The sequence below is a fragment of the Aquarana catesbeiana genome, linkage group LG02, assembly GCF_042186555.1.
Source record: "Aquarana catesbeiana isolate 2022-GZ linkage group LG02, ASM4218655v1, whole genome shotgun sequence".
Taxonomy (NCBI): domain Eukaryota; kingdom Metazoa; phylum Chordata; class Amphibia; order Anura; family Ranidae; genus Aquarana; species Aquarana catesbeiana.
Genome location: NC_133325.1, coordinates 581,581,376 through 581,607,404, shown reverse-complemented (window position 1 = coordinate 581,607,404; position 26,029 = coordinate 581,581,376). Strand labels below are relative to the sequence as shown.

Here is a 26,029-nt window from a genome sequence, read left to right as displayed (position 1 = left end):
ATACATAGTCGGATAGAGGGATTTCTCTTTGCTGAGACTACCCGGAACAAATCTTTTATGGCCCTGGCTTTTGGCCTGGGTAAGAACACTCTGCTTTGGACTGTGTCTATGACCATGCCCAAATACTCCAGCCTCTTTAGGGGCTGCAAGGAGGATTTCTCTAGATTGAGGAGCCAGCCTAGGTACTCTAAGTACTTTACCATGCAGAGCACATTGTGGCTTAGGTGTGTTACGGACTGTTCTATGAGAAGCAAATCATCCAGAAAAGCTGTCACAGTTATGCCCTGAACCCTTAGATTTGCCAGGGGCGGGGCTAGAACTTTTGTGAACACTCGAGGAGCGGTAGCAAGACCAAAAGGAAGGGCCACAAATTGAAAGGGGCGCTGATCCACTGCAAATCTTAGGAATCTTTGGTGAGCGGGAAATATTGGCACATGCAAATATGCATCTTTGATGTCTATTGATGCCAGGAATTCTCCCCCCTGAAGGGTGGAGACTACTGAGCGGATAGAGTCCATGCGGAAAGGACAAATGTCTAGAAATTGATTCAGGTCTTTTAGATCCAGAATAGGTCTGACATCTCCGTATGGTTCTGGAACCGTAAAGAGGTTTGAGTAGAACCCTGAACCTTGCTCTTCCGGGGCCACCTCTATAATTACCCCTAGGGATAACATACATTCTAAGGCCAGAAGCAAGGGCCTTCTTTTTTCTGGATCCCTGGGGACTCTTGACCTTAGGAAACAAGATGGCGGAAGCTCCCGCAACTCTAGCTTGTAGCCCAGAGACACCGTGGAGGCTACCCATCTGTCCCGACTCTCTTCCTGCCAGGCGCCTGCAAACTGCAGCAGCCTTCCCCCCACTCGGTCGAGCGGGGGCGCCCCTTCATAGGGAGGCTTTGGGGTTCTGTTTACCAGATCTTGGACCCCAAGGTTTCTTTTGCCCTTGGGCTTGACTTTGGATCTTTCCCCTAGTATTTGATTGGGGAGGCCGTCGCCACTGCCTGGAGGATGAGGCTCCAGGGGCTGGGTACAGAGAACATCTAAATGAAGGACGTTTACTCTTCCTTTTGACCGGTAACAATGTGGTTTTCCCCCAGATAATCTTCTGGATATGTTTGTCCAGATCATCCCCAAACAGTCGTTCTCCACGAAACGGGAACCCAGTTAAATATTTTTTGCATGAAGCTTCAGCTGCCCAATGCTTAAGCCAAAGGGACCTGCGCATGTGTACCAGCAGGAGAGTGAGGCAAGATGCTTGCTGAGCAGAATCCATAATGGCATCAACCATGAAACACAAGTATTTAGGAAGTTCTGCATAAACCTCAGCCTCCTCAGTGGAAAGGAGGCTAAGCACCTGCTGTATTTGTTCCTTGAGGAACTGGCCATGCCAATTGCTGCAACCGTAGGCTGGACCACAGAAAAAAGAGGCTTTAAATAAAGTTTCCAGCTTTTTGTCAGTTGGATCCTTAAACCCTTGAGCATTGTCCATAGGACAGGTCAGGCTCTTATTCACACAAGAAACAGCTGCATCTATGGCTGGGATCCTCGTTTCTTGGTGAAACTTTTCTCCACCGGATAAAGCATAGAAAACCTTTTAGGAGGAGAAAATAGTTTATCTGGGTGACCCCAGTTCTCATACAACAATTCATCCAGTAAAGGATGAGTTGGGAAGGCATACGCAGCCTGTGGGGATTTCTGGGACCCCAGGGAGGAAACAGGGGAAATGGCAGCCTCAGCAGAGGGCAATCTGTATGTGGAATGCACCAATTCAGTATAGTATTGCACCTGCGCTTTGAGGGCCTGGGAGGTAAAAGAGAGCTTCTCCTCTTCCCCTGATTCGTCCGACTGCACATGATCCCTATCCTCAGGTAGGGATCTTTCCTCATTATCAGAATGCTCATCCGATAGGGAACCCAAAGCAGAGGGAGGGGATCTACCCCTTTTCATGCTATTTTTTAAGTAAGCTGTGACAAAGGTAGTAATCCTTCCTTCCAAATCATCCAATGCAGCCTTTAAAGCGTCTTCTGTGACATAAACAGGGACTGAATATCAGGGAATTTAGTAGACCAGACTGTGTGGACTTCACAAAGAAAACCAGAAACACAGGTAAGTGAAAAATAATGGTGTTTATTAAAATGGGTGACAAATAAATGAAATATAAACAATGCAAACCAACCACAGACCCACAAACAAATGGTATATACAAATGGATGGGAAATACCGCAATCGTAACAAAAGCCAGGCCGAGGTCATACACAAGGAGGTCAGTCAGATGGGAAAGGATGGGGAACCAACAGGACAGGGAGAGGATGGATGCCTACAGGGCAGAGATCCAGGGAAATCAGGAAACAGGAGGGACAGGTCCAGGATGGGCTCAGGATAGGGATCGGATCAGGTCAGGACAGATGCAGGCTCAGTGTCAAGATACAAGCAGGGAAGTCAGGGCACAGGGAGAAAGATACCAAGGCCAGCATGTGAGGGCTCGCCGGGTATTTATAAGGCTGCAGTAATTGACCTCATGTTACACCTGAGCGCAGAGGGTGCTGTCTGCTCCACACTGCCGGAGTACACTTGCTGGTGGACACCGGTACTACGGCCCAAGGATGCAACAGTGCCACCAGCAGGTGAGTCCTCTTATTACACGTCCTAGGTGTTGGAAGACACCCGCTGGTGGACACTGGTACTGCGATCCAAGAGACCGATAGCGCCACCAATGGGTAAACCTTTTCATGACAGTACCTCCCCTCAAAGGAGTAACCTCCGGACGCTCCAACTAGATGAAATTGTCCAAAGTTTATGGCCTCAAACTGAACAACAGATGAGGGCACATCAGGCTGGGCATCGGGTACTTCAGGCTGGGCATCAGGCACTTTAAACTGGGCAGCAGATACATCAAACCGGACAGCGGGCACATCAGAGCAGACAGCGGCACATCAGAGCAGACAGCAGGCACATCAGAGCAGACAGCGGGCACATCAGAGCAGACAGCGGGCTCCGGGTCGTCAAGCTGGGCAGCAGGCTCCGGGTCGTCGAGCTGGGCAGCAGGCTCCGGGTCGTCGAGCTGGGCAGCAGGTTCTGGAACATTAGGCCGAACAGCGAGCACCATAAGGGCAGGCTGGATCACAGGCACCGGCTCAGCTGGCTGGGTAACGGGCCCCGGCCCAGCGAGCTGGACACCGGGCACTGGTCCAGCAAGCCGAATAATGGGTACTGGCTTAACAGGCCGAGTGACGGACTCCGATTTAGTAGACTGGGTAACGGGCACCGGCTCAGCAGACTGGGTAACGGGCGCCGGCTCAGCAGACTGGGTAATGGGCACCGGCTCAGCAGACTGGGTAACGGGCACTGAAACTTCAGGCTGAAACACGGGCACCGAAACTTCAGGCTGAAACACGGGCACCGAAACTTCAGGCTGACACATGGGCACCGAAACTTCAGGCTGACACACGGGCACCGAAAGGCTGAGTCATCAATATCAAGACATCCGGCTGGAAAGCAGGCAATGAGACACCAGGCTGGAAGGCAGGCAGCGAGACACCAGGCTGGAAGGCAGGCAACGAGACACCAGGCTGAGAAGCGGGCACATCAGACGGGGAAGTGGAGACATCAAGCTGGAAGGCAGGCACCGAGACATCAGGCTGGAAGGTAAGCACCGAGACATCAGGCTGAAAGGTGGGCGCATCAGACTGGAAAGCGGGCACATCAGACTGGAAAGCGAGCACATCAGACGGGAAAGCGAGCACATCAGACGGGAAAGCAGGCACCAAGGCTTCGGGCTGGAAGGCAGACATCAGGACATCAGATTGGAAAGCGGGCACATCAGACTGGAAAGCGAGCACATCAGACTGGAAAGCGGGCACATCAGACTGGAAGGCAGGCACCGAGACATCCGGCTGGAAGGCAGGCACCAAGACATCAGGCTGGAAGGCAAGCATCGAGACATCAGGCTGGAAGGCGGGCACATCAGACTGCAAAGTGGGCACATCAGACTGGAAAGCGAGCAACGAGACTTCGGGCTGGAAGGCAAGCACCAAGACATCCGGCTGGAAGGCAGGCATTGAGACATCAGGCCAGAAAGCGGGCACATCAGACTGGAAAGCAGGCACCAAGACTTCGGGCTGGAAGGCAGGCATCGAGGCATCAGGTTGGAAGGCAGGCATTGAGACATCAGGCTGGAAAGCGGGCACATCAGACTGGAGAGCGGGAACATCAGACTGGAAAGCAGGCACATCAGGCTGGAAGGCAGGCACTGAGACTTTGGGCTGGAAGGCAGACACCAAGACATCAGATTGGAAAGCGGGCACATCAGGCTGGAAGGCAGGCATCAAGACATCAGACTGGGAAGCGGACACATCTGACTGGAAGGTAGTCACATCAGGCTGGAAGGCAGGCACCGAGACTTTGGGCTGGAAGGCAGGCACCAAGACATCAGATTGGAAAGTGGGCACATCAGGCTGGAAGGCATGCACCGAGACTTTGGGCTGGAAGGCAGGCATCAAGACATCAGATTGGAAAGCGGGCACATCAGACTGGAAGGTAGGTACATCAGGCTGGAAGGCAGGCACATCAGGCTGGATAGCAGGCACTGGGTTGGCAGGTTTAGGTGGGTCATCAAGTTCAACTGGCATGAACGCAGGCTGGAACAGGTTGGTTGGTGTGGAGGCAGGTTGGGTTACTGGCAGGATGGTGTGGATCGGGAAGAACTTTTGTTTCTTTTTTGGTTTAGCCACTGCAGCTTTGTACGTAGGTGCAGGGTCATAAGAAAAATATGTAGCTGGGCAAAAGGAAGACCAAGGAACAGTGACTGGAGGAGGGTTCTGTGGGGTTGTTACAGGTGGAGGAGAAGAGGCAGGTGGATTAAAGGCAGGATAGGTGCAACATTTGGAGACTGGGTAGTAGTATTTGGTAGGGAGCTGAGTAAACTGGGCTGTAGCTGAGGTTGTCATAGGTAAGGGGGAGATAGGTTTTAGGGAAGGCAGGTGTTTAATGGCAGGGCTGGAATGTTGAGGCTTAGCTAAGTGCAGGAGATCTGACCATGTCTGTAGCACAGGTTGAACAAATGCTGATTCACACCCAGCCTGACTAACCTGGGATTGCACTGAATGGATGCAATCAGACAACACCTGCTGTGAACAAGCGGAATAATGTTCCATAAAAAAGGCTGGATCATCTTCTAATAACCTTACCAGGGATTCAACTTGGCCATAATTGAAGGGGGGAGAAAAATCATTGCTCCCTTCGGGAATGCATGACAGGGCTGGTTTTGCACATAACTGGATCAGGGGCTGAACATCTTCAAATGACATATACCCCTGATTCACTAGGGAGTGAGCTGATCGCATAGTTTCCATCAGCTGGTCACTAGTCCACCCTTTCAAAATCTGGCGACAATATTCACCATCATCTTCTGCCAGCAGGGAATAATAAATGATTTCATTGAAATCCATATTAGCAGAACTAACAACCTGGATGGTTCCTCAATGCAGCCACGTCTGGTCAGGGATGGCCTTGGTATACTATCAGGGAATTTAGTAGACCAGACTGTGTGGACTGCACAAAGGAAACCAGAAACACAGGTAAGTGAAAAATAATGGTGTTTATTAAAATGGGTGACAAATAAATGAAATATAAACAGTGCAAACCAACCACAGACCCACAAACAAATGGTATAGACAAATGGATGGGAAATACCGTAATCGTAACAAAAGCCAGGCCGAGGTCATACACAAGGAGGTCAGTCAGATGGGAAAGGACAGGGATCCAACGGGAAAGGGAGAGGATGGATGGATAGGCTGCAGGGCAGGGATCCAGGGAAATCAGGAAACAGGAGGGACAGGTCCAGGATGGGCTCATGATAGGGATCGGATCAGGTCAGGACAGATGCAGGCTCAGTGTCAAGATACAAGCAGCGAGGTCAGGGCACAGGGAGAAAGATACCAAGGATAGCATGTGAGGGCTTGCCGGATATATATTTAAGGCTGCAGTAATTGACCTCACATTGCACCTGAGGGCAGAGGGTGCTGTCTGCTCCACACTGCCAGAGTACACCCGCTGGTGGACACCGGTACTATGGCCCAAGGATGCAACAGTGCCACCAGCAGGTAAACCTTTTCATGACACTGAAACATTGGGAGAGGCTGCAAAACCTGACAGGGGTACAGACTCATCCTGTGAGGCTGCCTCCAGTCTTGCAGGGGGGATGGTATCCTGCAGGCATGTCCAGAACCCCTAGATGTAGGCGGTGATTTTCTGGTGCCTCTTTAACCTCCCCCTGAAGCCCTAAGTCCTAAGCTGCAAAGCAGAGGTACTAGTGTAAATTGCAATCACTGTTGTGCTATAGTCTTATAATATAAACATTAGTTACAAACTGCACAACCTGATGCCGAGTAGATGTCTTAGGTTAGCCAGGACCTGATCCTCAGGGATGCTTACTAAGCCCACAGCTCTGTGTCCCACCACTTACAGGAGCTCTGGCGCTTTGGGCTTTTTAAAAAATGGCTGCTTTGCGCCTGCGCACTGGCGCGCTGTGCACGCCACACATGCACGGCGCAGCAACCATGCCCCCCCTCCTTCCCCACCGACCCTGTTGTAAAAGTGCACCCCCTGCGCGGACGTGTAGGGCCATCATGGCAGCGGCCAGGGTGAGGGGGGAGAAGGAGACCATCAGAGGACTACGTGGGACCCCTGGACTGCGTGGGATCCCCCCTTTTTTGTTTATGTGGCAGAGCCTGCAGCGGAGGAGGTGAGCGGCTTCTTAGACCAGCTTCACTGAGTGTGTGTCCTGGAAGGCATGTAAGTATACACCAGGTATGTCTCTTACTCCCTCTAATGGCGGAAACCTGGTAAGCAATACAACTACTCACAGAAGATAATCCATAATGTGTAAACTTTAGGATTGTCTTCACTTACCTTGTCCCCGCCACAGGAACTGCTGAGAACAGACAGATTCCAGCCTTCACCCATCACGGCGGGTAGCGTTGTGCCAACCTTCAGGGTCCTGGGATCCTACTCACAGGATCCTCTTCGCTGGACCTGTAGAAGACTCTGCCAGAAACTTTTCGTGCCACTGTTATATTAGTACACCAAAGCCTGGATCCCAGAGCCCAGACCTCCAAGGAGAGACATTACAGGAAAAACCTTGTTTCTTCTTATCACGAGGCCCCAGTACCATCCATCTAAGGCGTTTTAGTATTGGCCTGAGGTATGGATCCGGTTGTATAGCTCCTAGGTCCTCTCAGACCATCAAACAGAGCTTTTTTCTTAGCACATCTTCAATGTGACCAACCACCTTAGACACTGGCGAAAAAACTGAGGTACTCTTCATATGGGAGGGGTTATATAGGGGAGGAACTCACTTTGTTATTAGGGTTACCAGTGTCCAATCACCTGAAGGTACTATTTAACCCACTAAGTAATTACCAAGCCTCTGTGTCCCGTAATGTATGAACAAGAAACATATATAATGTTTGGGGGTTCCGAGTAATTTTCTAGCAAAAAAAATTATAATTTTTTACATGTAGGAGCGAAGTGTCAGAATTGGTCTGGGTAGCAAGTGGTTAAAATTGAAAAGTTAGCAGCTTCAAACACTTTAGCAGCTGACTTTTAAAATGTAGGTACTTACTGGTCTATGGAGTCCAGCGCTGTCTTCCCGCAGCTGATTCTTTTTAGCATTGTGGGTCCCTGGTGCCGCCATCTTGGATTTGGGAGCCAGCTCCCCACTGCCCAATGGCAAGATCACGTGGCTTAGCTACTTAACCACTTAAGGACCAGAAGATTTTCCCCCTTAATGATTTTTTGCGATACGGCACTGCATCACTTTAACTGATAATTGCGCGGTCGTGCGGCGCTGTACCCAAACAAAATTGACGTCCTTTTTTTCCCAGTGTCGCACCACCGCGCAATTGCAGTCAGTTAAAGTAAAGCAGTGCTGTATCGCAAAGAATGGCCTGGTCTTTAAGGGGGTAAAACCTGTCAGAAATGGTACCCTCTCTCATTAAAAATCTCATCTGTTTTGGGGCTAAGGGTGGAGCGGAAGAGAAGTGGCACTTTCACTTTAGAGTGATGGTCCATTTAAATTGGGTTATATAGTTACTTCAGGTAATAATTAGAACTTTTACAACAGGGGTTTCCAACTTGCAGCCCACGGGCAGCATGCAGCCTAACACATCTATGGATGCAACCCAACACAAAATTGTAAACATACTTAAGCTGCATTTTGATTTTTGGAGGAAATCTTTTGTAAAAATGTGTTTACACTTAGCAAACACATGTGGCCCAGGAAGGTCAAAAGTTTGGACACCCTTGCTTTACAACAAATGCTACCTACAAATTGTAGGATCTAAAGAAAAAAAAAAAGAAAAAAAATATATATATACACACACACACACAGTTTTTAATGTTACATTATAATTACTACTCACCTTCAGGAAGTATTTCTTCTGGCTCAGCTGACCTGCTCTCGGGGACTAAACAGAACAAGACAAACATTATTACCATGCCATTATATTTTAAAGCTTGGTTATACTACTTCCCTGTATAGCTCCACATCTCTCAATCACAAAATGATAAATATTGAGTACAGGTATATAGGGACATTTTAAATGTCATACAATACTAGGCTGTCTATTAGTAATGGACAAAACTACTTCCAAAGCAAATAAATTAATGAAAGATTACCATGTATTTAAAAAGAAAACCTTCAATCTCTTCTTATTCAACTACATGGATTGAATATGCTCTCTGTACCTAAGGCCAGCCATACACTGTTTAAATCTGCGGAACCGGCCAAGATTTGAAACATTATTTAGGCAAGCTGAATGTACCAAGTTGATCTATCGATCAACTTGGTGGCAACCAGCTTGCCGGATTCTCTTGCGATTATCGCTAGTGGCCGCTATAGCCACTAACGATAATCACGGTCTTCTCCTGGCGAGGGCGGCTTCCTGCGGCGCCTGGTTGCAGGAAAAAAATTTGCTCTGTGTATGGCTGGCCTTAAAGTATAACTGAACATTTAAATAGTGAAGAAATAAAACACCTGTTAGGGAGATTTGCCCTCACCCTTTAATTGATCACCAGTGTTACTGGGAATTAAATGAGGATAAATCCAAAATTTTGAGTTGCCACCAGATCAGGAATATGTTCTCAATATATTCAATTAACTTTACAATTTGAATCTGTGTACAGAAATACTATAAATTAGAAAATATTATATAATGGGAAATAGATAATACATTTGTGTTATTTTGACCACGCATCTATTAATAGCTTCCCCTTGATGGTTACCTCTCTGTCCCCCCTGACCCCTACAGTAGATCTGTTGTGGATTGCAGCACCTTTAGACTATATAAGGTGTATGTATTTTACACCCGTCACGTTGTTTTCTTTCTCTGACCAGCTGTCTCTCCTTGTTTATAAAATAAACTTGGGTGAAATGCGTCGTCATACACTTCCTGGGATTCCCCAAAATGGAATCTATGTACTGTATGTGAACATGTAAAACATGATATGCTCTTCAGAGGATTTATACCTTTATTGGTTTTAAAGTTTTGTATAAAAAAAATGTATTGATTTTAGATGAATTTTTTGTTTGAATAATTATCATTATCTGAGCACTTTAAAAATCCCTATCTCCCATGAACCCCTTTGTTTTAGGAGATTCATGGGCAACATTTCCCCCTCCAATATGCATATATAGGGGATTGTGAGAGAATTGTATGTACAGGTACCCCCACCAAATATTTTTCAGATAATACACTTGTGTTTTTTTTTTTAATTGCATAACAATAGCTTAACTAAAAGACACTGCCAGCATAGCATCCCACTCCAATTGTCACAAAACGCAACATTTATTGAGCCAGTCTCTCCTGCAAGCAAATGAAAATGACTGTTGCCCTGTCTTTGTTAGCACCTGGCTCTTCTCATTCAAGTGAATAAAGGGTTGCATATAAGATAAAAACATACTGTTTTATTAACACAAACTAGAGTATATCTATAAGAGGGGCATCATTCTGCTTCAAACTTTGTGCAAATGAACATTGTCAATGTCTGTCAAAATCTCCCTATCCTCTGAAGTCTGATCCGCATTCAGAAAACCTGATAGTATGAAAACACTCAGCAAAAGGAAGGTCAGGGTCAGCGGGATCCAAAAAGCACAGAAAAGAAAATCAGAGCAACAGGGCTAGCTAGTAAGGAATCATTCCAAATCAACTGCTTGACTTCTAACCACGCCTCTGATGGCTGACAACAATGCAGATGACTGCATTGTTGGATATACATACAGATGAATTGGGCTTTCGCTTTTGGTACTGCCTGTTTGTCACTAGGAGGTGGAGATACTAGAGCCTTAATTTTACATTACAAATTAACTTATTTTGTTTTTCTATAAATTATTACTAGGAAATATTTTGAAATGGTCATTTATCTGTCTTGTTATTTAAAAAATTTAATCAGGATCATCATTTATTTTAAAACTCTGTATACTGGGAAGAATTGCCGTCTAATGGAGATATTTTTTTACTTTTAAACCCATTATCTGTGAATGGCTCTGTGTTCAGTCTCTTTTTTTTTTTGCCTTTGATATTTTGAAATTGCTTCCAACCAAAATGCGTGTATTCTTATATCTATAAATTTGCATAATCCTTACACAGATTTGTATGAAACTTTTTAACATGGGAACTGTGCACAAAAAAAAATAAAAGTCTCCAAGCCTCAATCTTCCAACCCGCTGTAAAAGGACCTTTGCAAAAAATGTCACTAAGATTGTATAACTGTCTCTGTAGTTAATTCACTGAGAAGTAGGGGTTTGTCTTTTTATACTACAAAACTTTTCACAACAAAACGTTCAATTAATATACAGTAGATGTGAATATTGTATTTATATTCAATTATTATTAACTATTTAAAGTCTCTTTGTTTCATAAAATCAGAATTAAAAAAAAAATAAAATAAAACACCATGGGATGGCTCCATATTATTCTCTACTTCTCTGCACCTTATAGAACTTCACAATTGCCACCAAATGTAGAAACTTGTCTGATAAATGCTTAGTTTGGCTTTTATATATAAAATACAGCACACACTGATAATATTACATGGGTTTGGTGAAGTGAAATAATTAATGCTGTTAAAGCTTGAGTGAATTAATAAAATATCATTGCTGTTATCACCTGCGTGTCTTTTTTGAGAATGAGAACTTACCTGCACACATGCTGCTATTATTTGTCACTGTACATGATTCATACATCTGTTCCTTGATAGAGCCACAAGTGCTGTTTTCTAGAGAAAGAAGAATGACTGTTCAACGACTCTTCAACAAGTATAGAATATTAAATGCAACAGGTCACGTACTCCGGACCATCTTCTTCAGTCCTTGTAGGATGATAAAACCATTCACAGCAAACTTTTAACATAGAAACTCTATTAAAATGTAGACCATGAGGGGTTGTGTTAGGACCAGAACACCCACTACCCAGGTGCCCTAAGAATGCCCGAAGACAGAAATGTATCTAATCAGTTTTGAATGCAGTAAACTGAGTTCCCCAACGCAACAAACTTTGCCCCTCTGATTGTGACAAATGATGATAATGACATCATGGAACTAAGCATGCACACAGCAGCCCCCACTAGACTGTGTCTGTGAAGGAAAATGGCTGTAAGTCTTAATACAAAAAATGTGTCTAGCACTGGCAACAGCCACCATTTTATTTTCCATTCTGCTTTCAGAAAATATATAATGTTTGGGTTTCTAAGTAATTTTCTAGCAACAAAATGCTGATTGTACCATTTATTTTCAAATTAATTCCAAAGTTCTCCCCTTCAGCTTGTTAATATGAACAACATCAGAAAAGGCAAAAGAAAGATTGTGAGCTTAACCTGGCTGAACCAATGCTATTTCCTCCACCCTGGCAGATTCTGCAGAAAAAGCCATTGATTTGCACCTAGCAGCCTCAATGATTATGCTCACTAAGGGACTTTATTATAGTGGAGAGCAGATAGCAGTACTACACAGTATTACTCTAAACTGTGGCCTGTATTTTACACCCCATTCATAAAATGCAGGATGGCATGTGCAGGTTGTACCAGAGAGGATTTCATGACTGGAGGATAGATCAGTCACATGAATTTGCAAGTCTGTCCTGTAATTACTATTTCCCCCCCATTTTGTACTCAATTTTTTTTTATTGCCTTTCAGAGTCCTGATCACTCTACTTCATAAATGCGCAGAATTTGTTTTGCTGAATCTGCAGTATGGCCACAGTAAGGCCACACTGCTGCTTTATTAATGGAGCCCTAAGTAAAGTAAACAGGTAAAAGGTAGGTTGCCAGGTGTTGCAAGTATGTAGAAGAATACAAAGTGGCTGCACACTGGAACGGGAAGTTTGCTTGACAGAAATCTTTATTGTCGCATGCCAGACCGATGATACAGCACCAAGGTTAATGTTTCACACAGATATAGCATGCTTGTAACAGCAGGTTTTGCAAGTAACTGACGTTAGAATTACCAAGGTAACCCTACAATTACAATAACTCCTAGTGAGCCCCATATATATATATATATATATATATATATATATATATATATATAGAGTGATATTGGGGTCTTTAGCTCAAGAGTAGATGTGTTTTTTGTGCAGTGAGTCCACGTCAGACAGGCATTATAGTTAAGGGCCTGGTAGTCCACGTTTATTAAACGGAAAAACAAAAGCAAAAGGTCCATTCAGGGTTCCCACGCAGGGGTTCAAACTTCGTTTAGCACTCAAATGAAAAACATACCGAGTCACCTGGCCCTCTCTTGTCAGCAGTTCCTCTGCTTGCTCTCAACAGACTTGATTCTTTCCAGCCCCCTGGACTCACTGGCTTCTGTGGTCTTCCCAACTCTCAAGGCTGGCCAGTTTATATTTAATAAACCTCCTTGTGATTGAAAAGCCTGTGTCCTGCGATCTAGCTGGTTCCCCGAACTTTACAACTGGTGTAGGAAGCAGGGCAGGACAGAATAACAGGCATAAGAAGAAAAAAAAATAGTTTTTTTTTTGCATTGGACTTAAAAACTGACATTTAAATTTATGTCCTGGGTTAAAGCTGCAAAAACCCTTAAAGCTGAACCAATGGAGGAGCTAATTAAATAGCTTTCCCTGGCTAATATGCAAGCGCAGACGCGCCATGAGGAAGCTAATCAGTGCTTAACCACTCAGCTGGAGGTACAACAAACTCACCACAAAGAGGTGCTAGCTCTGCAGCAAGAAAGTACTCATCTGTTGGTGGCCCAACTGGCAGCCTAGCAGGCGACCCAGCAAGGGGTTATGCAGGTTTAGGTGACTGCCTTACAAGAAGTAGTGCAGCAGCTTTCTCAGAGGCGTGAGCATCGGCTATTGCCCCTGGTAACCAGGTGACCATGAGGGCGAGCCATGTTCTGCAGAAGTTGTCCCTAAGTGATGATGTAGAGGACAATTGAGAGGACGGCAGAGAGAGAAAGGTGGCCTCAGGACCAGTGGGCCGGCCCCATTGCTCCTTTCCTCGCCAGAGATCCTCAATAAGCCTACTTTGGCCTGCCACCGGATGACGCTAAAGACTATCAAAAACTAAAGGCAGAAATTCTGGCTCGTCTGGGGGTGACTACGACCGTTCGGGCCCAACGAGTGCACCAATGGAAGTATTGTCCAGATCGGCCACCCCAGTCTCAAATGCATGACCTGGTGCAACTGGTAAAAAAATGGCTGCAGCCCTAGGTGTTGTCTGGCACCCAAATCGTGGAGCGGGTCGTGCTGGACCGATACCTGACCTTAAATGGTGGGTCAGCCATGGAGACCCCAAAACAGTGAACCTCCATGTTGAGATGGTGGAATGATATACAGTGGTGGAGGATCTGCTCGGCCCTACCAAGGGCCAAAGGCCCAGTCTCTCATGGCCTGTTCAATCAACTGCCGCCCTTCGAAAGGATGTCCCACGGAGCCCTGGAACAAACACCCCAGAAGGCCAAGAGTCACTCCCAGGAACCGCCTAAGCATTCTGTTCCTATTCGGAGAGAAGTAGATGTACAATGTTGGCGGTGTCATTCCTGGGGCCATACCCAGGGAAAATACTGCCACCGCAAGAGGAGTCCATGGAATGTGGGGTTCTCCGGAGGGGGTCTTTTTATGCCCATAAAGCATGCACCACATATCTTGACCTTGGTAAGGGGAAATTTGAGTGTGAAGTTCAAGTGAACCACCTCCCTGCCCGGGCTTTGTTGGACTCCAGAAGCATGGTGACCCTGGTTCATCCTAGAGTAATTGGGAGGATCGGTCCGGTAAGCAAAACTTTACGGGTTGTGTGCGTTCACAGGGACACTAGAGAGTACCCTCTCATTTCGGTGACCATCTCCACAGCCTATGGCACTGGTCCTCAAGAGGTGGGGGTGGTGAAGAACTTGGAGCATGATGTTATGATAGGATGAGACGGCCCATTATTTGGAAAACTGTGGGAACAAGAAGAACTACATGCTCCAGAGGCTAGGGAGAAACTAACCCCTCTGTTCCTACTGTTCACCCTGAACTGCCAAATGTTATAAATGTGTACAAAAAAGGTGTAGAAATTGCGCCAGCTCCTAGGATAAGCAAAATGAAGCAGCCGACACAGCAATCTGACCGTTGCAAATGTAAAAATAATAATAATGTGAGGCGCTAAAGAATGATAGGACACATGTTACCAGTCAAGTAACGGTGATCTCTATAAAGGAGTGTAGAAACTTAGAGTGTATACTTATTAGGTGAATGTTAGTTATTTTCAAAAAAACATCCCAAGAAAATACAAAATCTATGGTGATAAGTAATAACAGTGAGTGCTTAGGTATATGAGGGAGTGAATACTCAATAACAACCTACAGGTTAATTAAGGAACAGTTGTGCATAAGGTACCATATTCAAAAAAAGGCAATATGACAAAATAATAATACAAGGTGGCACAGTGTACTGAGTATGCAGCTCAGTAGAAATAGTGTTCGTTTGAACAAAAGCTAAGAGAACGGATGTCCAAGACCATAAGAAGAGTGAACATATATAGATACTGGAAGTCTATTATTGGAAAGGTGGGGTGCTCCTAGTTAACCCCACAGCCATCTGGACGTAGGCCGTCTTCATATGAAGTGGTAAAGGGCTGTTTTAAAGAAATCCTTAAATACAAGTAAATTCTTCACTCATGTAGATGGTCCCAACATAGAGAGAGAAAGACAAAAGGATGCCCTTACCAGATAAGGTGGACTCACAGGCCCTTGGCGGTGAGTCAAACGAGCTTGTACCGTCAGGCGGTATGGGGGGATGATCTGTAAGAGGGTCTTGTGTGGAGTCTCGTCAGAAGTCCTCAAATGGTGTGCCAATCTGGGATCGGGAGCCTCCAGGATTTGGCTTCAGTCGCCGAGTGATCGTTTCTTCAATGGTCCATCTCATGAACGAGTGAACAAGGAAAAGGAAAAAACTTCCACATAGTGTAAATCCTTATTTGTAAAAAGCGTTGTGGCACTTTATTAAGGAGAACACTCCAAAAAATTACAAGCGAGGGCAGTAAAAACTCGGTTTAAAATAACAAAATAATATAGAAAGGCATAAAAAATGGTATAAAAACAGCGCAGTGGGTAGTGGTGGGGTGTAATCATAGAAATCCGACGCGTTTCACCTTCAAAGGCTTCTGCTGGGGTATAAGTAAGCCCCCCACACAACTCGCTTTATATATTCTGTTTTAAATGGAGTGTAACAGCTGATTAGCGCTGTTACACAGAATGACTTCCGGGTTCGGCAGCGTCACATGTGACCGGTAGTCACATGATGCTTTTGTGGCCAATCGTGTCTCCAAAGAGCTGGTCAGGAAACCAAGCCTCACTTTCATTCTCCACTCAACCGAGCGTCACTCCTATTAGTCTCGGTGATCACGTGTCGGTCATGTGATGTGTATCCTAGGGAGTGACGACAGGCCGCTCACGGCCTGCGTATCATAGGGGATAGGAAGTGGGCGCTAACCATGCTGAGACATGGAACGCAAACAGAGCCGCGGTCCATGATATTGATGTCTTATTTGGATCCAATTTCATGTGATACAGTCCGCATCCCGGAAATCCTTAAATGCTGTCTCTATGTAAATTAGTATGAATTGCATATTATGCAGATAATCATTAAGGATCCTGAACGTACAGACAGCAAATATGGATGGATAACAGTGTGGCATTCTTATGTAATGGTGACATTAACGAACCAAATTGGTTCGAAAAATTGCAGAATACATATAGGAAAAATATATGGATCATACAGCAGAGACCTATACCAAATTGTGTTTATATAACGGGTCATGGAACACAACCTGTATAATGTATAAATGTTATAAATGTTGATCCAGATGATGAAACTGATTTGGTTAAGGATGTCAAAACATGTGGTTCACAGACCTACCTAAATACTGAGGCGGGGGGAACCATCTCCACTACCCCTGCCCTGACGGATTTGGGTGTTCCCCAGGGGGCATATGGTACAACCCAGATGTAGGGCCCCACTTTGGCCCGGGCGCGGGAACAGGTTGTAGTGGTGAATGGGGTTCCCCAAGAGCCAGGTACGAATGAGCGATGGCCACACTTTGCAGTATGTAATGAATTGCTTTATCGGGTTAACAAAGTGAGAGAAAATGTGGTAGAGCAATTGTTGGTAACCCAAAAGTATAAGTGAAAGGTTCTGGACCTGGCCCATAACGATGTGTTAGGGGGACACCTGGGAATTGGGAAAATGGAGGCACGGATCACTGACCGGTTTTACTGGTCAGGTCTGAAAGCAGAGGTAAAGAAATACTGTACCTCTTGTCTGACCAGTCAGTTGACCTCCCCGGTAACTCACTTCCTGAGCCCTTTGGTCCCACTGCCCATAATTGAGGTCCCATTTGAAAAGATAGCCATGGATATAGTGGATTCCTTGGTAAAGTCAGCTCGAGGTCACTCCTACATACTGGTGATCCTCGACTATGCCACCCGATATCCTGAGGCGCTACCCCTGCGGAATACCTCCTCTAAGGCTATTGCCCAGGAATTATTCCAGTTGTTTACACAGACTGGTTTTCCTAAGGAAATACTCACGGGCCAGGGCACTCCATTTATGTTGAGGGTTATGGCCGATGTGTGCAAGCTGTTCCGGATTAAACAGCTGTGCACATCAATCTACCATCCCCAAACGGACGGCTTGGAGAACGCTTTAATAAGACTCCTAAGTCTATGCTCAAGAGAGTGGTACAAAGAGATGGGAAGAGACTGGGACTGCCTGTTACCTGCTCTCCTGTTTGCTATCTGGGAAGTGCCCCAGGCCTCCACAGGGTTTTCCCCCATAGAGTTGGTGTATGGGCAAAGACCTCCCGAACTACTTGACTTTGTTAAAGAGGAATGGGAAAGTGAACCTATTCAGCATGAGAGTGTTCTTGAATATGTCTCCCAAATGCAGGACAGGATCCTAACCGTGATGCCACAGGTCAACAAACATTTGCAAAAAGCCGAGGAGGCCCAACGCCGGGTCTACAATGGGGCCGCTAAAATAAGGCACTTCCAAGTGGGGGATCGAGTAGCGGTGTTGAATCCCACTGTGGAAAGTAAATTCTTGACCAGATGGCAAGGTCCCTTTGAAGTTGTGGAAAAAAAGGGGGAGGTAAGTTATAGAGTCCACCAACCGGGCAAGAGGAAACAGTATCAAATATACCATGCAAACTTGTTAAAGCCCTGGATGGACAGGGAACCGGTGACCTTCCTGGCTGCTGCAAGACTTGAGCCTCAGGTTGGGGTGGAGAGTGTCCAAGTAGCAAATACCCTGTCTAAAATCCAAAGTCAACAGGCCAAGGAGTTCTTGCAGAGAAATAAAGAAAAATTTTCAGACTTGCCAGTGCTAACTAGTGTCATAGAGCAAGGTATTATCACCGAACCAGGAGTCAAAGTTTTTGTTTGGCCCTACCGCATCCCAGAGGCTCAAAGGAAGACCGTTTCAGAGGAAGTGAGGAAGATGTTAGACCTGGAGATTATTGAAGAATCGTGAGTAGTCGAGCCCGATTGTGTTGGTACCAAAGCCCAACGGGACTCTGCGATTCTGCAGTGAATTTGATGCCTACCCCATGCCCCGGGTAGATGAGCTTATTGAGGGACTAGGTCCAGCCAGGTATATCACTACATTAGACCTTACCAAGGGGTATTGACAAATCCCTTTAATAAGGCTGCTAGAGAGAAAACTGCTTTTTCTACTCCAGAGGGGAGTTTTCAGTACAAAAGAATGCCCTTTGGACTACAAACTGCTCCAGTCACGTTCCAGCGAGCAATGGATAGGATTTCACGACCTCAGTGGGAGTATGTCTCAGTGTACTTGGACAATGTATTCATTATTCGCAGAGAATGGGAATCACACTTGCCCAAAGTCCAGGCAGTGCTGGACTCCCTCTGGAAGGAGAGGTTTACAATAAACCCTAAAAAATGTGCTTTGGGAATGGAGGAAGTGAAATACCTGGGATATATTTTGGGTAGAGGGGAGGTGAAACCTCAGATCAGCAAGGTAAAGGCAATATAGAACTGGCCCTGCCCCCTCACAAAGAAGCAGGTACGTGCATTCCTGAGCATTGTGGGATACTACAGGAGATTTGTACCCAACTTTTTCACATTGGCGGCTCCATTGACCGATCTGACCAAGGGTCAGAAGTCGGTCATGGTGGAGTGGAATACAGACGCTGAGAAGGCTTTCTTGGAGCTCAAGTCGGCACTGTGCCAACACCCTGTCCTGATAGCACCCAATTTTTCAAAAGAGTTTGTTGTCCAGGCTGATGCTTCCAATGTACATTTGGGAGCAGTGTTCTCACAGGTTGTTCATATTGAGGAGCACCCAGTAGTCTTCCTCAGTAGGAAGTTGACACCAGCGGAGAAAAACTACATAGTTGAACAAGAGTGTCTGGCCATTAAGTGGGCTCTAGAATCACTCAGATGTTATCTCTTGGGGAGGAAGTTTAGGATGATTTCTGACCATGCCCCTTTAACATGGATGAGACAAGGTAAAGGGACTAATGCCAGGATTACTCGTTTGTTCTTGGCACTACAGGAATTTAAATTTGTAGTGGAGCATAGGCCCCGGAGATGGCATCAGAATGCAGATGCCCTCTCGCGAGTCCATTGTTTTAGCTCTACTGTTGCCTCTACCTCCTTGGCGATGGGGCAGAGGGGGGGAGGTATGTACAAGACGTCGTGGCTGGGTCCTGGAAGGACGCTATATTTCCCCTCTGTTTGGACTGTGGTCCCTTTAAAGACAGGAAGGTGTAGGTTGGGGTGGAGGAGTATAGAGGGGACTGTGGATGATGGATAGTGAATGGTGGATGGTAAATTGGTGTACAGCGGTGAAAGTGCACGGCAGAGTCCTGCCTGGAAACCTGCTAGCAGTGGAATTTACCTGCGATAAAAATGAAGGACTGTTTAACTGCGATAGCAGTTCTGAGCTCTGCAAGTAGGTAAGGCTGATTTTTCTTTCTGTTGTTTTTGCTGCTGTGAAGCTGTTTAAGTTTAATAAACCTCCTTTTGATTGAAAAGCCAGTGTCCTGCGATCTAGCTGGTTCCCCAAACTTTACAATATATATATATATATATATATATATATATATATATATATATATATATATATACATTATATACAGTGGGGACGGAAAGTATTCAGACCCCCTTAAATTTTTCACTCTTTGTTATATTGCAGCCATTTGCTAAAATCATTTAAGTTCATTTTTTTCCTCATTAATGTACACACAGCACCCCATATTGACAGAAAAACACAGAATTGTTTACATTTTTGGAGATTTATTAAAAAAGAAAAACTGAAATATCACATGGTCCTAAGTATTCATACCCTTTGCTCAGTATTTAGTAGAAGCACCCTTTTGATCTAATACAGCCATGAGTCTTTTTTGGAAAGATGCAACAAGTTTTTCACACCTGGATTTGGGGATCCTCTGCCATTCCTCCTTGCAGGTCCTCTCCAGTTCTGTCAGGTTGGATGGTAAACGTTGGTGGCCATTTTTAGGTCTCTCCAGAGATGCTCAATTGGGTTTAAGTCAGGGCTCTGGCTGGGCCATTCAAGAACAGTCACTGAGTTGTTGTGAAGCCACTCCTTCGTTATTTTAGCTGTGTGCTTAGGGTCATTGTCTTGTTGGAAGTTAAACCTTCGGCCCAGTCTGAGGTCCTGAGCACTCTGGAGAAGGTTTTCGTCCAGGATATCCCTGTACTTGGCCGCATTCATCTTTCCATCGATTGCAACCAGTCGTCCTGTCCCTGCAGCTGAAAAACACCCCCACAGCATGATGCTGCCACCACCATGCTTCACTGTTGGGACTGTATTGGACAGGTGATGAGCAGTGCCTGGTTTTCTCCACACATACTGCTTAGAATTAAGGCCAAAAAGTTCTATCTTGGTCTCATCAGACCAGAGAATCTTATTTCTCACCATCTTGGAGTCCTTCAGGTGTTTTTTAGCAAACTCCATGCGGGTTTTCATGTGTCTTGCACTGAGGAGAGGCTTTCGTCGGGCCACTCTGCCATAAAGCCCTGACTGGTGGAGGGCTGCAGTGATGGTTGACTTTCTACAACTTTCTCCCATCTCCCGACTGCATCTCTGGAGCTCAGACACAGTGGTCTTTGGGTTCTTCTTTACCTCTCTCACCAAGGCTCTTCTCCTCGATAGCTCAGTTTGGCTGGACAGCCAGCTCTAGGAAGGGTTCTGGTAGTCCCAAACGTCTTCCATTTAAGGATTATGGAGGCCAGTGTGCTCTTAGGAACCTTAAGTGCAGCAGAAATTTGTTTGTAACCTTGGCCAGATCTGTGCCTTGCCACAATTCTGTCTCTGAGCTCTTCAGGCAGTTCCTTTGACCTCATGATTCTAATTTGCTCTGACATGTACTGTGAGCTGTAAGGTTTTATATAGACAGGTGTGTGGCTTTCCTAATCAAGTCCAATCAGTATAATCAAACACAGCTGGACTCAAATGAAGGTGTAGAACAGGGATCCTCAAACTACGGCCTTCCAGCTGTTGCAGAACTAAACATCCCATGAGGCATTGTAAAACTCTGACATTCACAGACATGACTAAGCATGATGGGAATTGTAGTTCCTGAACACCTGGAGGGCCGCAGTTTGAAGACCCCTGGTGTAGAACCATCTCAAGGATGATCAGAAGAAATGGACAGCACCTAAGTTAAATATATGAGTGTCACAGCAAAGGGTCTGAATACTTAGGACCATGTGATATTTCAGTTTTTCTTTTTTAATAAATCTGCAAAAATGTCAACAATTCTGTGTTTTTCTGTCAATGTGGGGTGCTGTGTGTACATTAATGAGGAAAAAAATGAACTTAAATGATTTTAGCAAATGGCTGCAATATAACAAAGAGTGAAAAATTTAAGGGGGTCTGAATACTTTCCTTCCATACATAATATACATCAGTGTTTCTCAACTCCAGTCCTCAAGGCGCCCTAACAGGTCATGTTTTCAGGATTTCCCTCAAATGAAACAGCTGTGGTATTTACTAAGGCAGTGAAACTGATCAAATCACCTGTGCAAAATAATGGTGAGCCTGAAAACATGACCTGTTGGGGCGCCTTGAGGACTGGAGTTGAGAAACACTGATATACATACATACACACACACACACACAGTATCTCACAAAAATGAGTATACCCCTCACATTTTTGTAAATATTTTTTTATATCTTTTCATGTGACAACACTGAAGAAATGACACTTTGCTACAATGTAAAGTAGTGAGTGTACAGCTTGTATAACAGTGTAAATTTGCTGTCCCCTTAAAATAACTCAACACACAACCATTAATGTCTAAACCACTGGCAACAAAAGTGAGTACACCCCTAAATGAAAATGTCCAAATTAGGCCAAATTAGCCATTTTCCCTCCCCAGTGTCATGTGACTCATTAGTGTTACAAGGTCTTTAGGTGTGAATGGGGAGCAGGTGTGTTAAATTTGGTTTTATCGCTCTCACTCTCTTATACTGGTCAAGACGATTGCCAAGACCCTGAAACTGAGCTGCAGCACGGTGGCCAAGACCATACAGCCAGTGCAGGGATAAGGTCATCCAGCGCTCTGGGCGAAGTTTGCAAACTGCAAATTCTGCGATTCAGGTGCGATGCGGGAACCAGCACTGAATCGCAGAGTTTCCAGCATCACACCAGTGTGAACCGGGACTGAGGGAGGAAAGGGCCTGAAAGGGCTTGATACCATGTGTGTCTATCATTGCTGGTGTTTGACAGTTGGTGAGGGGATAATATTACCTCCTGTGCATGCGGCTGCAGGACAGCTGTGGAACAGCACGTGCTCAGCGTCATATCCAGAGGTTGTCTTTGGGAAATAGATGTATGATTGCTGGAAGTATTGCTGCAGAGGTTGAAGGGGTGGGGGGGGTCAGCCTGTCAGTGCTCAGATCATACACCACACACTGCATCAAATTAGTCTGCATGGCTGTTGTCCCAGAAAGAAGCCTCTTCTAAAGATGATGCAAAAAAAAGTATGCAGTTTGCTGAAGACAAGCAGACTAAGGACATGGATTAATGGAACCATGCCCTGTGGTCTGATGAGACCAAGATAAACTTTTTCGGTTCAGATGGTGTCAAGCGTGTGTGGCGGCAACCAGGCGAGGAGTACAAAGACAAGTGTGTGTTGCCTGCAGTCAAACATGGTGGTGGGAGTGTCATGGTATGGGGCTGCATGAGTGCTGCCGGCACTGGGGAGTTACAGTTCATTGAGGGAACCATGAATGCCAACATGTACCGTGACATACTGAAGCAGAGCATGATCCCCTCCTTTCAGAAACTGGGCCGCAGGGCAGTATTCCAACATGATAACGAGCCCAAACACACCTCCAAGACGACCACTGCTTTGCTAAAGAAGCTGAAGGTAAATGTGATGGACTGGCCAAGCATGTCTACAGACCTAAACCCTATTGAGCATCTATGGGGCATCCTCAAACGGAAGGTGGAGGAGTGCAAGATCTCTAACATCCACCAGCTCTGTGATGTCGTCATGGAGGAGTGGAAGAGGACTCCAATGGCATCCTGTGTTGTCACATGAAAATATATAAAAAAATATTTACAAAAATGTGAGGGGTGTAGTCACTTTTGTGAGATACTGTGTGTATATATTTGTTTCATAAGACAATTCATACCTGAAGATCCACATGTTATCCATGCACAGGAGATGTTCATATTGGGCTCACTTTCAGTACAGCTAACACAGGAATTCAGCTGCTTGCATCTCTCTGTGTTGACAAGGAATAAACAAAGTTTAAATGTCATTTATGAGATAAAACTTATAAATTATTGGTTAGGCAGGAGTAAAACTGGTAGACCCACATCTGAAAAAACTGTATGTACGCTTACAAGAAAGAAACCAGCAAATACAAGAAACATTTTTAATCTCCCGGGTTGCTAGCCCCCCGTTAAATTGCACAAAACAATATGAGCATCTAGGTAAATCAGATCAACTCAGGAGCTGGTGAACTCAGATGAGAACAGCAAAAGAATAGAAAATGTGGGGAGTTGAGAGAAAGAACAGAGTGCGGGAGGAGGGGGGAAAGCAGGATGTGTTCCCCCCCAGACTTGGGTCACGGATCAAGTAGATTGTCTATAGATAGGACAGGCTATTAGGATTAAAAGATGGCAGGGCGTAATTACGCCATGGTTACCATATTTTAGAAAATTTGGGTTGTGAGTCATTAAAGATACTAAACAATTTTTCACTGATTAACATTGGGAACTTGGCAACCAGGAGTAGATGCTGTAGGAACATGAAAACATGATCGAAAAACGCATGCTCACATAAGTTGGGCGCATAGTATGTGACAGTTGTTACTTCCTGGTCAAACAATCTACCCTGCAAGAGTAAGTATCTCCCAGTGGGGTCAGAAATTTCTAGAACACAGGAAAACAAAAGGTTGAGATGAAAGAGGCAGAGGCAGTATATAAAAGGAGGGGAAGTGTGGGGACAGGTAACATTGTGATGATGAGTAGGAAAATATGGTCTCCTGCAAACAATGGGGTGTCCTTAAACTTTCGCACAATTCCACACACTAACTTTAGATAGTTCCAGGGGCAGATTCTCTGGGGTTGGTGATCACTGAAATAACATGAATTCTAGTCTCTTTGAGGCAGCTCTTAGTAACCAATATTGCCTGTGCTCTCCCAGCAGCTAATCTTTCCCCATACTGACTTACTTCATCTTATTCTATACTTTGTCTCTCTTTAGAGAAAGCCAGCCTGGTATAGGCAGGGCTGCGCTTCTTCATGTTAGAGCATCCAGCAAGGAGAACAGTGAGAAGCAAAGTAATGAGTGCTCCAAATCTCCTCAGACTAGCAGTAAAGAAAGCTAGGTTTTAGATCTATTACTGCAAAGATACAACTGTGAGGGTTTAGGCACAGTCTGGGCACCCACATGTAAGGGAACTTCTGATTGGCTGGATGTTGGTGTCAAACTGCACCAGTCACCATCTACTGCTGGTAGATGAAAGCCTTTGCCATATTGTGGCCAACTCCTGGCTTTAGGCCCACTTGCGGCCTTGTCTTTGACCTTGTCAATAAAGGATAAAGGAATGTCCACACAATGAATGCATTTCTCAAACTTTACTGGCACGCTTCAAAGATGGCAGTGACGTCTAATATGACATTGACATACTGAGAAGAACTCTTCAACCCTGAATGCCAAACACAGGAGCAGACATTCTGTAGCATTCATTAGGGCACAGATCGCTACACATAAATTCAAAAGCCATCTTCCCTTTGAATCTCCTCTCTCCTTGGCAGCACCACAGATTTGAGATCAGTCTTCAGGTATACTAGATCTACAGCATTTTGCTTCTGTCACCGAGATTAACAAGGTGTTTTCTGTAGTATACTAGTTTCTCTCTATGCCCAAAACTACAGCTCTGCCCAGCCAAGCATGCTCACAGAATGCTTAGCCTGGCCTAAAAAACCTTTTGCATTCTGCTCACAGTCCACATCAGCCCATAAAATTAGTCAGGGTGACTACAGCTGGTTCTTCTGAATGCTGAACTACCTCACCAAGAGTATAAATCCTGTAAAGGACTACAGACTACAGACTACAGACTACATCCACATGACTCTGGGGTTTTGGTTTCTATGCCCCATCTCACTGGACTCCTCTCATCCTGGCACTTATATGGGCACTAACGCCACCCATTACATCACTACAGGGAGGCTTTGTCTAAAAGGGGTCCTAACACCCAATTACCTAATTCCCTTTACGTACTATTACTTTACATACTATTTTGGGACAGAGCCACCTAGTGGCAGACTAGCTAACTGCACCTTTAACTACAGCACGTCCCTGTGCCATGAGGGAACCAACCCTTGGAGAAATGGCTTGCAACAACATAAATAGCGATACAGTAGTAAAGTGCAAACATAACAAAACAATAAATAAAACTCTAAGTATAATAATCCATATATCTGCCACATACAGAACCTAAACATTGCAAACAAAATAAATTCTAGGCATTGATACCAAAATGCCTGGCACCATAACTTAGGTTAGTTAAAACTAATAAAACAAGTGTATTAACCAAAAGACACAAATATTGTTCAGTGGCTAGACAGTAGGTAAGTAGCTTGCTTAGGCCACAATGTAAGAAGGAAAGACTAGGCAGATTTTATCTTGAAGTAAACATTAGAGTGTATTAACCAAAAAGACAAAAGCCACAGAGTACATAGGCAACCTGGTTAGAATACAATGTGAGAGGGCAAGATGAGGCAGGGTTTATCCAGTAATTACAGTGCATTTTTTTACAGACAAAAGCCACAAATATCGCACAGGCCCTGGACAGTATGTAAGCAGCTAAGCAGCTTCTTTAGGCTGAAATGTAAGAGGGAGAAGTTAGGCAGTTTTTATCCTGAAATATAAATCAGAGTGTATTATTTCAGAAACAGAAGCCAAACATAGCACAGCAGTTAAATAGCATGTATGCAGTTTAATTAGGTTGCAGTGGGAAAATGGTCACAAA

The 26,029-nt window shown here is 45.1% G+C and overlaps 1 protein-coding gene across 1 annotated transcript in view; it reads right to left on the bottom strand.

Moving 5' to 3' along the window:
• Nucleotides 1-26,029, bottom strand: part of CD164L2 (CD164 molecule like 2) — a 46,723-nt gene that overhangs the window by 8,933 nt on the left and 11,761 nt on the right. The window contains exons 4-6 of the mRNA XM_073614219.1: nucleotides 23,180-23,272; nucleotides 11,196-11,273; nucleotides 8,420-8,464 (exon numbers count right to left, since the gene is read on the bottom strand). Of these exons, the coding sequence (XP_073470320.1) occupies nucleotides 8,420-8,464; nucleotides 11,196-11,273; nucleotides 23,180-23,272 (216 nt within the window). The remainder of the gene's footprint in view (nucleotides 1-8,419; nucleotides 8,465-11,195; nucleotides 11,274-23,179; nucleotides 23,273-26,029) is intronic.